The sequence below is a fragment of the Saccopteryx bilineata genome, chromosome 2 (assembly GCF_036850765.1).
Source record: "Saccopteryx bilineata isolate mSacBil1 chromosome 2, mSacBil1_pri_phased_curated, whole genome shotgun sequence".
Lineage (NCBI taxonomy): Eukaryota > Metazoa > Chordata > Mammalia > Chiroptera > Emballonuridae > Saccopteryx > Saccopteryx bilineata.
This window is the reverse complement of record NC_089491.1, coordinates 358,921,397-358,936,594: the sequence shown is the minus strand read 5'-3', so window position 1 is coordinate 358,936,594 and position 15,198 is coordinate 358,921,397. Positions and strand designations below refer to the sequence as shown.

At 58.0% G+C, this 15,198-nt stretch overlaps 1 protein-coding gene across 1 annotated transcript in view; it reads right to left on the bottom strand.

The window, feature by feature from the left end:
• The window catches only part of TRPV3 (transient receptor potential cation channel subfamily V member 3), a 32,890-nt gene extending 23,413 nt beyond the window's left edge, over nucleotides 1–9,477 (bottom strand). The window contains exons 1-4 of the mRNA XM_066263025.1: nucleotides 9,350–9,477; nucleotides 7,066–7,186; nucleotides 702–806; nucleotides 63–149 (exon numbers count right to left, since the gene is read on the bottom strand). Coding sequence (XP_066119122.1) covers nucleotides 63–149; nucleotides 702–806; nucleotides 7,066–7,184 — 311 coding nt within the window. The 5' untranslated portion in view covers nucleotides 7,185–7,186; nucleotides 9,350–9,477. The remainder of the gene's footprint in view (nucleotides 1–62; nucleotides 150–701; nucleotides 807–7,065; nucleotides 7,187–9,349) is intronic.
• Nucleotides 9,478–15,198: the final 5,721 nt, after the last annotated feature.

Here is a 15,198-nt window from a genome sequence, read left to right as displayed (position 1 = left end):
GCGCCTGTCTTTCTGGTACCTGCTTGGCAGGAACTGTGGGAGGACGGAAGGGCCAAGCTCACCTGGGACTGTTGGGATTGGATGGAGTCTCTGTCATGTCATCCTGAGGAGATTGTGGGGAGTCCATGTCATCACAGTTGCCAGAGAGGCTGGAGGGAAGGGGGAAGAGAAGAGAAGAAAAAGAGACAAGTTTAAAAATAAACAACATTAGCCCTGGCCAGTTGGCTCAATGGTATAGTGCTGGCCCATCATGTAGATGCCTTGGGCTCGATTTCCAGTCAGGGCACACAGAAGAAGTGACCATCTTCTTCCCCTCCTCCCCCCTCCCCTTCTCTCTCTCTCTCTCTCTCTCTCTCTCTCTCTCTGTCTCTCTGTCTCTCTCTCTCTCCTCTCTTCCTCTCCCACAGCCCTGGCTTGATTGATTTGAGCATGTTGGCCCCATGCACTGCCTCAGGCACTAAAAATAACTAGAATGTGAGCATGGCCCCAGATTCGGTTTGCTGGATGAATCCCGGTTGCAGCATATGTGGGAGTTTGTCTCTCTATCTCCCCTCCTCTCAATTAAATTTTAAAAAATTTAAAAATGAACAACATTAACATGCCACAACCAAGCCTGGCCATGCAGCCCAGGACCAATCACTTCCATCCTCTCAAGCTAAGGGCCGGCTGGGACAGGGGGCTGGGCAGTGGGTCATACTCACCACTGCCGGATGTTGGAATCCATAGGCTTGGAGAAGATGGGGGGAGAGGTCTTAGCCACAGCAGGGTTGGGCTCAAACCCTTCTATCTCCAGGAAGAAGTGTGCGCTGGGGGACAACCAAGCAAAGCCATTGGAGCTGGGGCAGGCTCGGTCCACCTGCATGTCCTGCAACCTTGCCAAGGTGCCCACACACTCTACCAATTCCGTGCTGGACTCCATGCCCACATGGTCTGGCCTAACCCTCCCAGAAGCCCTGTGGGGTGGGTATTGTTCTTCTCACCCACATTTCACAGGTGGGCATGTGGAGGATCTAAGGTCAAACCACTTTCCTGAGGTCACACAGCAGATAGATGGCAGAGCCTGGGTTCAAAGCTGGGTCTGGTTGACTTTTCACTAGAAATACTGGTTGATGAATCCAGTGGTCTCTATTGGGGTGGCCTACCAACTGAAGAGGCTTTCCTGTACACAGCTGCCTCCAGGTGCAGAGGACTCAGCAGAGATGAGGAACATGGCAACAGGAGAGAATTCCTCCATGCTCCGCCCCCTCCCCAACTCCCATTCCTGTCTCAGGTCTGAAGCAAAACACTTCTGGAGAAGTCCCAAGATCTATAAGGGACCTTCTTGGCTCTTGAGGGAGAGGTGAAGGGCTGGAGTTATAATGTCTGCTTGGGTACAGCCCCCACGCCCATACTCAATCCTCTTCTACCATCACTCATGCTGGGAACCCTTGTCAGGAAAGAAAGCTCAGGAAAGCACTTGGACAGTGGAGGTGAGGAGCAGTGGAGGTGAGGAGCAGTGGAGGTGAGGAGCAGTGAAGGTGAGGAGCAGTGGAGGTGAGGAGCAGTGGAGGGGAGGAGCAGTGGAGGTGAGGAGCAGTGGAGGTGAGGAGCAGTGGAGGGGCGAGTGAAGGGCCGCTCTTTCCTGGGGCTGAAAGAGAGACGTGAGCTCAGAGCCCCAGGGAAGGGGAAAGACTCACTGTCCCATGAGGGGCAAGACACACACCCAAGAAGCAACTCCCCAGCCAGATACAGCCTCAGCCTGCCTTCAGACACGCCCACAAATGCACACACACATGCTCTCAGAACCCACAATCACATTCAGAGACACGCCTCTTTTGACAACCAGATTGATGAGGATTGGGCTGAGGTTGACCTCTGTTGCAGCAACACCCCCACACCACGGCTGCTACAGTGTAAGTGTTGGCTCCATGACCAGGCCTGGACTGTGGACTCCTGATGCGCCAGCCTCTCTGCTAAGCACCTTTACCACCCTCCTCCTTCGAAGACCCAGAAGAATCAATACACAAGGCCCCAGAAGAGTTTCCAAAGCATTGCCCCAGCCATATCGAGTTCAGAAGGGAGGAGAGCAGGAAAAGAATGGTGGCCCATTCTATAGATGAGGGAACCAAGGCCCAGTATGGAGAAGTAGCTCATCCATCATTACCCCTGAGAATAAAAGCCAAGTTAGTCAAAGAACCTGATTCCTGATGTCCAGGCTCATGGCTCAGACCACCATCCATGCTGCTTTGCCCTCCCCTCTGCCCTTCAGCCCTGTGTCCAGTCAACCAGCCCCAGGAATTAGCCACAGAGGGAGGCCATCCAACATAGCTACCTCCTGGGGTGGGAGTGGCAGGTGGGGAGACCCAGGCATAGACAAGCCTGGAGGCTCAACTAACCCAGAAATGGGCATAAGTGGGATGAGGGCAATGTTGGCTGACATGGTGCTCTCACCTTCCTGTCTCCTGTCCATCAAGAGGAATATGACCTATAATCAGATTTTTCTTCCAAAAGAGAAGACAAAGGGAGGAGTATACCTCTGGCCTGGTGCCTGAGGCCTGAGTTCTATCCTGCCTCTGCCTCTGCCTCTGCCTCTGCCTCGTGTGACTCCAGGTAGTCTCTCGTCATCCACCTCTGAGCCAAGTGGATGGAAAGGATAGGAATGGTTGGACCAAGGCTTGGACTCTGGAGCAGGAAAGCCCTGGGATCATCCACTCATGGCCTGTACAGCTGAAATGGGCATCAGAGGTCATCCAGTCTACCCCTTGCTGTGCCTCAACAATATCCACCCCAAAGCTATCCCTACCTGTCTGGGCTCTTTATAGTACATCTATCTACTCAACAAATATTTGTTGAGCACCTACAATGTGCCAGGCACTGTTCTAGGAACCAGGGATATAGTGGTGAACAAGTGGGCAAAATCTCTCCCCTCACAGAGTTATTATTCTAGTGGGTTGGTCAGAACTAGCCTCAATGATCAGACCAGGCCTAGCACAATGAGCCCATTGCTTTTCTTACTCCAGACAACACATACATACAACATGTGCCTCAACGCAGAAACTACGGTTGTTTCATCCTTGATTCACCAGAACCCAACTCCACTCAGAAGACCTAACTAAATGGATGAGCAGAGAGATGGATAGGTGATGAATGAAAGACAAATGAGTGAAAAGAAGAATGGCTGGTGGGATAGATGCCAGAGGATGGATGCATTAAAGGATAAATGGAAGGATGAATGGATGGGTGAATGGAAGGAAGGAAGGGAGAGAGGGAGGGAGGGAGGGAGGAAGGAAGGGAGGGAGGAAAGGAAAGGAAAGGAAAGGAAAGGAAAGGAAAGGAAAGGAAAGGAAAGGAAAGGAAAGGAAAGGAAAGGAAAGGAAAGGAAAGGAAAGGAAAGGAAAGGAAAGGAAAGGAAGGAGGGAGGGAGGGAGGGAGGGAGGGAGGGAGGGAGGGAGGGAGGAACTGAGGAATTAGTAGTTGGGTGAATAAATAGGTGAACAGATGGAGAGACAGGTGAACTGAACCAATAAGCAAACAGACCGACACAACCTTACACTGTAAATGTTGTCTGGAGCCTTCAAGCGACTCCCGCTGGGCTCTCAGTTGCCCAGACTCCTCACCTCTCGTTCCCAGTCTTGCACAGGAAGCTGTGGAGGGGTCCTTTGCCTCTCTTCCACTCTTCCTCCTTCTCAGGGCCTTCTCCCAGAGCCGACAGGGGTCTTAAGAATGGTTCAGAAAACTAAATCATGAAAGCATTTACCCATTCCTGGGCTGGAGTCTGAGGGCCCAAGGGAAGGGAAGAAGCAGGCCCTCCTCTCACCGGGAAGTGTCCTCACTCACGCTGAGGGACTGCGCCGAGCCCCGGTCTGCTTACTCACCACCCACCCACTCCTTCTCTCCTTGTCTCACCTGCTCCTTCACTGACTCACCCACTCAAAACTACCAGTACATCTGTGTAGAAAATGTGGGGGCAGGGAGGAAAGAGATGACCTTTCCAGAGGCCCTGACCGGAGTCTTCAACCAGAGCAAAGACATCATCCTGATGACTATGCTACCACTTGAGAGAGACTCCAGGGACTCAGGAGAGGAGAAGGTCCTCCCAGTTGGGGACCGGGAGGGGGAAGGCTCTGTGCTCTGTCAGGGTGGGAGTTGGGCAGGGTCCTGTAACGGACCTGTGGTTGGAAGAGAATCATGGGAGCAGAGAGAGCAGCACGAGAGAAGCACCTGGAAGGAGGCTGAGGGCTGCGTCTGAAAAAGGAAGTCTTCGGGGGCTGGGAAGGAGAGTGGTGAGAGCCAGGCTGTAGAGGACCTGACTGTGGGCAAGGATCTAAGTCCTGGGGCAGGGAGCTGCTGGACCACAAGGGCCTGCCCCATGTTCACCCTACCTGCCACTGTGCGTGCCACCTCTCACCCTCCATCACGAGCATTTGGCGAGGTCTTGTGACATCCTGGCTCCTGACCTGCAGCAGGTGCTGCTTGTGTATTCCTACTCTGGGCCCAGAACAAGGGCACCACCTGGGTGTTGTTAACTCGGGTGAGCAGACAGCTCTACACCATTTCTCCTGAATTTCCATCTCTTTTTCAAGCAAAGAACTATCCTCATGAGCAGCCCCAGGGCTGGGGAGGAGCCTGTCATACTTGTTTTGTCCCAAGAAATGTCCAAGGGCTCTTAGTCCTGTGAAGCCAACTCCCCCACAGTACTTAGCAGCCTGCATCTCTATCCCCAGGCCCAGGAAGATGGTCACAGTGACAGCTCCTCACAGGGAGTGACACGATGGCTCAGGAAAAACCTCTCCAAAAGTCTCTCCCCAATCTAGATTTTCTTGGTGCCCTAAATGCCACCATTAGTACGTATTTCCTTAATGGTCAGGAATGCCTTCTTAAGTTACATATAATTTTTCTTTTCATTTTCTTTCAGACCTGAAGAGTCCTATCCTCAGTCCTGAGGGAGTTGCCCACATTTTCAGGGTCTTGGGAGAAGTAGGCACAGCACACAAGGGTCCTCCCAGAGCCCTGGGAAGGAGAAGGGGGCCAACACTTCCTAAGAAAGGTCACATCCCACACCCACGCCCTTGACTGGTTAATAAGGCATAGGCAGAGTGGAGTCGAGAGCTAGGTTCAGTTCATGAACAGGGATTGGCTCAAAAAACGTAGCTTGACTGCTGGAAGAGCCTGGGAGTCTCCTGAAATCCTGTCGTCAAGCCTTCCCCCAGATTCAACCTCCCCTGGGAACTGGAGAGGAAGGAGAAGAGAGGCAGGCCGTGGTGTCTGGTGGCTTAGCTCAAGGATATTTCTGCTCTTTCCCAGACAAGCCCTCTCAGATCCAGGTGCCCCGCGGAACTACAGAGACCTGTCTGATCTCCAGATTTCCTCTCCTGTGTTCCAGGATGGAGATGTCCCTCAGCCACCTCTCAGCCAGCTTCACACCTGAACTTGGCCTGTTCCTGCTGACCTCGCCCCTTCTCCTCTGGCATGCCCATGTCACAGATGGCCCCTCATCCCTCCAGGTCCCCCAGCAGAGGAAGGGGATGTCTTTTGTTCCTCATTCTCCCTCCCCTCCCATAGTTGACCCCGTGGATCCCATGATCCTAACACTTCTCTTATTTTTCCCCTTTTTTCCACCCCTAACCACCCAGGCTCAGACCTCACCACCTGGGCTTCCCAACCTTCTCATCCAATCAGATCACCCAGAGTATCCTTTCTAAAACGCAAATCTCACCATGCCTCCCTTTCACATAAAACCCTCTATGGCTGCCCACTGCCTCTGTTTTGTCCAATCTTTTTAATTGACGACCAAGAAGACCCAGCTCCAATGGAACTCATCTCCTCAAACTCCCCTACCCACTGAGCACTTCAACCACATGGGACTCCTCACTGGTCCCTATCCCAGCCTCGGCTCATGATTCCCTTTTCTTCCTCTCCACCTGCCACCATTCAGTCTAACACCACCTCCTCCAGGAAGTGCCCTGAGACTGCCCACAGGGTTAGCGTTACTGGCCCTCCTCAGGCCCTATCCTGCCTAGTTCACCTCTCTCCAGGGTACTTCCAACATTCTCCGTGGTGCTCCTCTCACTGACCAGACTGTGGGCAGGCAGGCACTCTTTCTGTGTCCTAGATTCCCCCCTGGGCCCAGCTCTGGAGCTGAGGCACAGAAAACCTCAGTGATTATTACTCAGACCAACATAAGGGACAGCACCAAGCTCTCCTCTGGCCCAAGTATGGGCCTGGGTCAGGGGCTGAGGGGGCAGGGTAAATGGGCCAACCTAGACCAGGGGGCCCACTCCAAGGCCAGGGGAAGCAAAGCTGGGGTGGGATGGGCTTTCAGGCTTGAGGGACACCAAACAGGCTGAGAGGGTGGAGGGACTACAGTGGAGGCAGCTCAGAGGCCAGGTGTGACCCTGGAGAAGTTCTTTCCCTACTAGGGAGGGGTCATACCATCCCAGCCCTGCCCAGTTCCCAGGAGCCCTGTGGAATGACGATGAAAATGATGAGGATGAAGATGAAGCTCAAGGTAACAAAAACACTCTCCCTGCCAACATGTGCTGGGCACTTACAAACTGCGGGCCAGGTACCATGCTGAGCACTTGGATGGCATGATCCCAATCAACCACCATCCTATGAGCCGGCGCCATTGCTGGTGTCCCCATTACACAGGTGGTGTTGGAGAGGGTGAACAGCCCAGCTGGGCACACAGTGGATGTGCCTGAAAATAACACCCGGTAGTGGGGTCCCGGCCACCTGAAATTTCCACCCACCTTTTGCTCCTTGTCTCGAGGATGGCTCCAGCAAGCCCTTACCTCCCCCAGGAGCCTTCCTGAATGTTCCTGCCTCAGTGCCCCAACCCCACCAGGGAGGCCTCCCTGGTCATTCCCATCATACCAACTTCCCAACTCAGCCCCCTGAGTGTGCGGTGTGGTGTTTCCGTCCCACCTCCAGTTACACCTCGTTGGGCACCCCGCCACCACAGATGAGACTGAGACTCTCAGGGCCACCCTGGGCAAGGGCTCCCTTCCTCCCTGAGAGTGGGCGCCAGATCTCCTCTGGTGGCCCTCACAGCACAGCGCCCAGGCCTGAGCCTGCTGGTCCTACCTCTTCTTAGTGGGGGTGATCTCTGCTGGCCTCTTCTCCTGCGGGACCACAGGGTTCCCACTGGGGACAGTAGCTTTCCTGCCCATGAGGGGCATCATTTCCTTGGGGTGGACATTCATGGCTGGAACACAATCACAGCACAGATGCTCAAGTTGGGAGGGCATGAAGGAGGTTCAGGGGGCTTCAGGCTTCCCTGTGGCCCCTGCTTACACCCCCTAGAATGGAGAGCTCACTCTCCCTTACCAGGCCACCAACTTGTGCCAGGGACCAGGAGACTGTCCCTGAAGCTTCCCCTGCTCCAGCATCCCTGCTCCTGTGGGTCCTGGGAGAGCCCAGCAGGGGCCCCAGGAACAGACTGCCACACCCCAGCCTCTCTCAAGACCTCGTCTCCAGCCCCATCAATCACCAGGTGAATGCTGAGAGTACACTCTGCTTTCTCAAAGCTCATCTCAGATTTTGAGTTCAGAGCTCTCCTCGACAGAACAGGACTTGTCACCTCCTTTGCTCTAGACCCTATGCTCCTAATAACACAGCTTCAGCCCCTCTGGTCTCAGCCCCCTGGTGGTCTCTGTAGCTAACATACTGATTATCTCTCTCTTGTCCACACAAAGCTGAGTGTAACCAGCTGTGTGACTGTCCAGCTGGAGGGAGCAACTGAGCCCCCTTCCCCAGAGGCGGAGGAGGCAGCCCCTCAGTCCAGACCCACTTAATCAGTACGGCTGGATCCCATGCTGGACTAGGAGGGAGAGGCTGGAAAGGGACTGACCCATCTCCTGAGGAGACTGTGGAGGAAGGGCAACCCAAGCAGACAGGTGGCTGGAGAGCCTGGTTATTCATGGGGAGCCCTAGCAGCAAAAGGCTTGAGAGCGGGATGGGCCACGTTGTGAGAATCTGGAATACCAGTCAGGAGCTGCGGCAGATCCTGAACGCTACGGGTTACATTGGAGGCAGCCCCCTTAGAGAGAGCAGGCTGTGTTGGGGATGGGGAGACCAGAGGCCAGGGCCTGGGGGAGGCTACCGCAGTGACCATCAGGATGGGGACGTGTGGGCTGGCCGTGTAGGCTGAGATGGTCAGGGGAAACGGTTGTGCGGACAGGCGGTGACTGCAGTTAATGGGCCATTCTCAGCTTCAGCAGCCCTCAGAGAACTCCCTAAGGCCTCAGAGGTGGGAGTGAGGGCCAGATTTCTGGAAGAGCCCAGTTGGGTGGAGTAGAGTTGGGGCCACTAGTGATCCTGCCCCAAATAAGAAAGCTTCCTGGAGGAAGTGTCGGGAACAGGTTGTCATCAGACTGGAGTGAGGTTTAGAAATGTCACAGCCTCCCTACACACAAAAAGTGAGCAACCTCCAGAAGAGTCATTCAGGGGAGGCCTTCAGCCCCAGAGGACAGGCGTCCAGAGGCAGCCCACTGAGAGATAACCATAAGCAGCCAGAGGCACAGAGTGAAAGCCAAGAGTAAAGAAGAAGGGAAAGGCTTGTCTCCCACATCTCCTTCAGACTCTGTTTTCTATTCTGAAAAATAGGCTGAATGGTCCCCAAGGACCCTTTATCTCTGTGCATGACAGCTGGCTGCTCCATCCTCTCTGCCCTGAGCCTATGAGTGTGGGCAGTACTGGGCAGCTAGAGCCAAAGAGGTTCAGGAGAACTCTGGACTGGCACTGTGGCAGCTGTAATTAGGTCCCTGAGTCACCTGTGAGCCCTGTGTTCTCACCAGCTGTACTCTGATGTCTCGGCATTCCTCTCTCTGGATCAGGCTTCCACCTGGGAAGTAGGAGGTTGTGCCTCCCAAGTCCTAATGGTGACGGGAATATCCTTCCCTGGGAGATGGGCCAGGCCCACAGCCACAAGGGAGCCCCCACGCCTGCTGGCCCAGTACCTGGAATGCCTGGGCCCTGACCCTCTCAAGCTCTAGAGCCCCCTCACCCCATCCTGAAGGCCCATCACCCTCCTGCCCCACAGGGCCACATCCCAGGGGCTGCTAGGAAGACAGGAGCCTTACCTGTGCCCCTGGGTAGCGGTGAGGGTTCTCCCTCTCCCAGATCCCCAAGCCTCAAGGGGAAGGTTCCTGGGTCCATCAGAACCTGTGCTCACACACTCCCCGCGGCCAAGAGCCCACATCTAACTTTGTTTCCCCTGCTAGAGGCTCATATTCCCTCCCAACCCTCCCCTGAGGACTATCGACAAAGGGCAGACAGGGCCCAGAGGACCCCTCAGGTCCTCTCGGTGGGCTCCCCCTGAATTGCCCTAAGGCTTTGAAGAGCATTGACTGCCTGCTTGGCGACTTACCTAGCGAGGTCCCAGGGGCAGTGGCTGCCCTTGCTCTGAGATTACCACATGTCCCGGGCCCAAGGCCCCCCTGTGGGACTGTGGCTGAGGCAGCAGGAGGCTCTCATCACAGGCAGAGTGATGGCTGGAATGAGGCTTCAGAGGCAGAACTGGCTGGGCCACCTACCCTGGGCGCCTGGCAGGCCACACCCACCAACCACAGCTGCAGCGCCCGCCCGCCCACGTGCCATGCCTGAATCACCTCCACGCCCACATGGCAGCCTCACCCTGACCCAGGAGAAGGTGAGGGGGCAGCAGGTGTCAAAGCCAAAGTTCTGGTCCCAACTCTTTCCTCTCTTATGTTAGATGCTTCCTATCATGAGCTCCAGTTTCCCCAGCTGAGAAATAGGAATCCTAATGCCTGCTTTCCAAGGATGCTGTGAAGAGTCAGAGATTCTGCTGGTGGGAGGGCCTGCCAACAGCTCTATTCTGCCTCTGGGAGGCAAGGCCACAGCTGAGGGCTGGACTGGGTGACCTCAAGGCACCAGCCCCAAAACTTGGTATCAGTCCTTCAAAGTCTGGGGTTAGGTCCCCTCAGAGACAGAAGTCCCCATACAATGCTCCCACCAGAAATTATGTACCGCAGATGTTAGTGTCAGACAGCCTTGCCAATTTCTGACTGTATAATTCTAGACAAATCATTCTCCCCAGCCTCAGTTTCCTCATCTGTGAAATGTGCATAATCAACCCACATTCCCAAGTTACCAAGTTACTGTGTTACTGTGGGGATTACATGGGAGAACACGCAGAACAAGGGAGCAAGGACCAGAGAACAGAAAGGACTCAATAACTGGTGACAGCTATAAGCTATTATTGTTTTTGTTATGCCGGTTCAGTCTCCCAACAACTGCCCCGGACACCTGCCTCCAAGGCCAAGAACATCAGGGAAGACTCTGTGTCCTCTCTCTGCGAGGCTACAACAGTGGAGGGGGCGGAGCAAGGCTGGGGTGGCTCTGCCTCTCTCCACATCACTCAGGAGTCACACCCCTGTTGCCACAGGCAAGATGGGACTGGGATGGAGCAGGAAGTCTCTGCTGACATGGATGGCACTGGTGACTGAGGCAGCAAGGGCCTCCCTGACCACCACAGGCAAGCCCCTTGATCCCTCATCACCACCACCTGCCAGCCCTGGGGAGAGTCGGGAGGCAAGGTCCGGCTTCTGACCAGGGGACGGCAGGCCCTGTGCCCAGGAAGAAGTAGAAAACGGGCTTCGGGGCCAACGTGCCTCAGGTGTGGGTGATGCAGGGGCTGCTTTTGCTGTTCCAGTCAAGGGGGGCCCAGAGTTCCCATGCACACAATTCAAAATCTCAGCCCTGGATGCCCACACCAAAGCCCAGTCTTGGATCAGTCATAGTCCTCCCTCGGTCACCCCGTGAACCGCCCCTCCTGACTGGGCCCCGCACCCCTCCCCACTTGCTCCTGGCTGCTGAGAACCCTGGGGGTGAGGCTGCTGCCAAATTTCAGTGTTTACGTTTCGCCTGGTGTTGGCCATTTTCTCAAAGGCCAGGCTGAAGACTATACTGTCAGGGATCGTTTCTCTGGTTTGTTTGTCAAACAGAGAAACAAACAGCCTGGTGTGCTCTGTCACCAGGCTGGAGCTGGTGACAAAGCTCCCCCCCCCCCCATCTCCTACCCAAAAAGCATGCACTGTACCCAGCACAGAGGAAGGAGAGCCTCTCTGCCATGTGTGGGAGCAGGGGCCCATCACCAGAGTCAGAGCCACGCCCCTCACTCCCACCCTAAACACCTGGAGATAGCAGCTCTGGGCCTTGGGCTGGTCTACATTCAGTCCATTTAGTCCGGCACACAGTGACAACCCAGGGTGCAGACAAGGCAGGGAAGCCAGGGACCAGCGTGGGACTCAGAAATGGAGAAGCTGGTTTCCGCCCTCTGGGAACTATGGCAGGTTGTAAAGACAAAAAGCACTCAGGGCACCAAGAACGGATGAAGTCCCTCTAATGGGGAGGTGGGAGATGGGTTCAGGAAAGAGGGGGCATTTGGGCTGGACTTGAGGAGGGAGGACAGTCTCCAGGGGGAGAGCCACAGGGGCCGCAGACTCCAGGCTCACAGCTGTCCCAACGCGTGGGAGCCTGGGAGCTGGGAGCCTGGGAGCTGCGAATGTTAACAAACTGCCCCTACGATCCCACTCCTCACTTCCGGGTGCAGCCGTGAGCCATGCTGTGGGCGCCCTTCCTCAGTGACCTCAGCTCCCTCTCTAACAGCCCATTTCCAAGTAGACAGAGCTTACAGAGGTGCGCTTCTAACAGGGACCCCCCAAACTGGCTCTGCCTGTGAAGCAAAACAGCAAGGGGACATGGATGGGAGGGATGCAGGCTGCGAGGGGAACAGGGCAGCCTCCTGTCTTCCCAGCCCAATCCTGCCCCCCAGAGGCCTGAATTTCAGGCGCCCTGCCGCACCTGCCGCACACTCGCCTCAGCCGCAACTCCCAGGCTGAGATCAGAGGGGAAGCCGCAGTCAGCAGTGTCTGCCTGCACCGCGTCTGCCTGCACCGCGTCTGCCTGCATCGCGTCTGCCTGCACCGCGTCTGCCTGCAGCACGTCTGCCTGCACCGCGTCTGCCTGCACCGCGTCTGCCTGTACCGCGTCTGCCTGTACCGCGTCTGCCTGCAGCACGTCTGCCTGCACCACGTCTGCCTGTACCGCGTCTGCCTGCAGCACGTCTGCCTGCACCGCGTCTGCCTGCAGCACGTCTGCCTGTACCGCGTCTGCCTGCACCGCGTCTGCCTGCAGCACGTCTGCCTGCACCGCGTCTGCCTGCAGCACGTCTGCCTGTACCGCGTCTGCCTGTACCTTGTCTGCCTGTACCGCGTCTGCCTGTACCACGTCTGCCTGTACCGCGTCTGCCTGTACCGCGTCTGCCTGCACCGCGTCTGCCTGTACCGCGTCTGCCTGCAGCACGTCTGCCTGCACCGCGTCTGCCTGCACCGCGTCTGCCTGCAGCACGTCTGCCTGCACCGCGTCTGCCTGTACCTTGTCTGCCTGTACCGCGTCTGCCTGTACCGCGTCTGCCTGTACCACGTCTGCCTGCACCACGTCTGCCTGCACCGCGTCTGCCTGTACCGCGTCTGCCTGCAGCACGTCTGCCTGTACCGCGTCTGCCTGCACCGCGTCTGCCTGTACCGCGTCTGCCTGCAGCACGTCTGCCTGCAGCACGTCTGCCTGCACCGCGTCTGCCTGCACCGCGTCTGCCTGCAGCACGTCTGCCTGCACCGCGTCTGCCTGCACCGCGTCTGCCTGCAGCACGTCTGCCTGCACCGCGTCTGCCTGCAGCACGTCTGCCTGTACCGCGTCTGCCTGTACCGCGTCTGCCTGTACCGCGTCTGCCTGTACCGCGTCTGCCTGCACCGCGTCTGCCTGTACCGCGTCTGCCTGCAGCACGTCTGCCTGCACCGCATCTGCCTGCACCGCGTCTGCCTGCAGCACGTCTGCCTGTACCGCGTCTGCCTGCACCGCGTCTGCCTGTACCGCGTCTGCCTGCAGCACATCTGCCTGCACCGCGTCTGCCTGCACCACGTCTGCCTGCACCGCGTCTGCCTGTACCGCGTCTGCCTGTACCACGTCTGCCTGCACCACGTCTGCCTGCACCACGTCTGCCTGTACCGCGTCTGCCTGCAGCACGTCTGCCTGTACCGCGTCTGCCTGCACCGCGTCTGCCTGTACCGCGTCTGCCTGCAGCACGTCTGCCTGCACCGCGTCTGCCTGCACCGCGTCTGCCTGCAGCACGTCTGCCTGCACCGCGTCTGCCTGCACCGCGTCTGCCTGCAGCACGTCTGCCTGCACCGCGTCTGCCTGCACCGCGTCTGCCTGCAGCACGTCTGCCTGCACCGCGTCTGCCTGCACCGCGTCTGCCTGCAGCACATCTGCCTGCACCGCGTCTGCCTGCAGCACGTCTGCCTGCACCGCGTCTGCCTGCACCGCGTCTGCCTGCAGCACATCTGCCTGCACCGCGTCTGCCTGCAGCACGTCTGCCTGCATCGCGTCTGCCTGCACCACGTCTGTCTGCACCGCGTCTGCCTGCAGCACATCTGCCTGCACCGCGTCTGCCTGCAGCACGTCTGCCTGCACCGCGTCTGCCTGCACCACGTCTGCCTGCACCGCGTCTGCCTGCATCGCGTCTGCCTGCATCGCGTCTGCCTGCACCGCGTCTGCCTGCATCGCGTCTGCCTGCAGCACGTCTGCCTGCACCGCGTCTGCCTGCACCACGTCTGCCTGTACCGCGTCTGCCTGCACCGCGTCTGCCTGCACCACGTCTGCCTGCACCGCGTCTGCCTGCAGCACGTCTGCCTGCACCGCGTCTGCCTGCAGCACATCTGCCTGCACCGCGTCTGCCTGCAGCACGTCTGCCTGCACCGCGTCTGCCTGCACCACGTCTGCCTGTACCGCGTCTGCCTGCACCGCGTCTGCCTGCATCGCGTCTGCCTGCACCGCGTCTGCCTGCATCGCGTCTGCCTGCACCGCGTCTGCCTGCATCGCGTCTGCCTGCAGCACGTCTGCCTGCATCGCGTCTGCCTGCAGCACGTCTGCCTGCACCATGTCTGCCTGCACCACGTCTGCCTGTACCGCGTCTGCCTGCACCGCGTCTGCCTGCATCGCGTCTGCCTGCAGCACATCTGCCTGTACCGCGTCTGCCTGCACCGGTCTGCCTGCACCACGTCTGCCTGCACCACGTCTGCCTGTACCGCGTCTGCCTGCACCGCGTCTGCCTGCAGCACGTCTGCCTGCACCGCGTCTGCCTGCAGCACATCTGCCTGCACCGCGTCTGCCTGCAGCACATCTGCCTGCATCGCGTCTGCCTGCAGCACATCTGCCTGCACCGCGTCTGCCTGCAGCACGTCTGCCTGCACCGCGTCTGCCTGCAGCACGTCTGCCTGCACCGCGTCTGCCTGCACCGCGTCTGCCTGCACCGCGTCTGCCTGCATCGCGTCTGCCTGCATCGCGTCTGCCTGCACCGCGTCTGCCTGCATCGCGTCTGCCTGCACCGCGTCTGCCTGCATCGCGTCTGCCTGCAGCACGTCTGCCTGCACCATGTCTGCCTGCACCGCGTCTGCCTGCATCGCGTCTGCCTGCAGCACATCTGCCTGTACCACGTCTGCCTGCACCACGTCTGCCTGCACCACGTCTGCCTGTACCGCGTCTGCCTGCACCGCGTCTGCCTGCAGCACATCTGCCTGCACCGCGTCTGCCTGCAGCACGTCTGCCTGCATCGCGTCTGCCTGCAGCACATCTGCCTGCACCGCGTCTGCCTGCAGCACGTCTGCCTGCATCGCATCTGCCTGCAGCACATCTGCCTGCACCGCGTCTGCCTGCACCACGTCTGTCTGCACCGCGTCTGCCTGCACCACGTCTGCCTGCACCGCGTCTGCCTGCACCACGTCTGCCTGTACCGCGTCTGCCTGCACCGCGTCTGCCTGCATCGCGTCTGCCTGCAGCACGTCTGCCTGCACCATGTCTGCCTGCACCACGTCTGCCTGCATCGCGTCTGCCTGCAGCACATCTGCCTGCACCACGTCTGCCTGCACCGCGTCTGCCTGCACCACGTCTGCCTGCACCATGTCTGTCCGCTGTGGGATGTGAGACGTGCTTGGGTGACACACCTGAGGCCGCGCCTGCCTCCTCCCCACACCTCCCAGGCCTTGCAGACATCAGGTCCCAGCAGATTTACAAGATACCCCAAGAGGGACAAATGAAAGAAGAGGTCCCTATGGGATGGGTGCAGCCAGGGAGGGGCCGACCCTCTGGCCCACTCTAGGAAACACTCCACGTGGTGCTATGAGGAAGGAGGGCACCAAG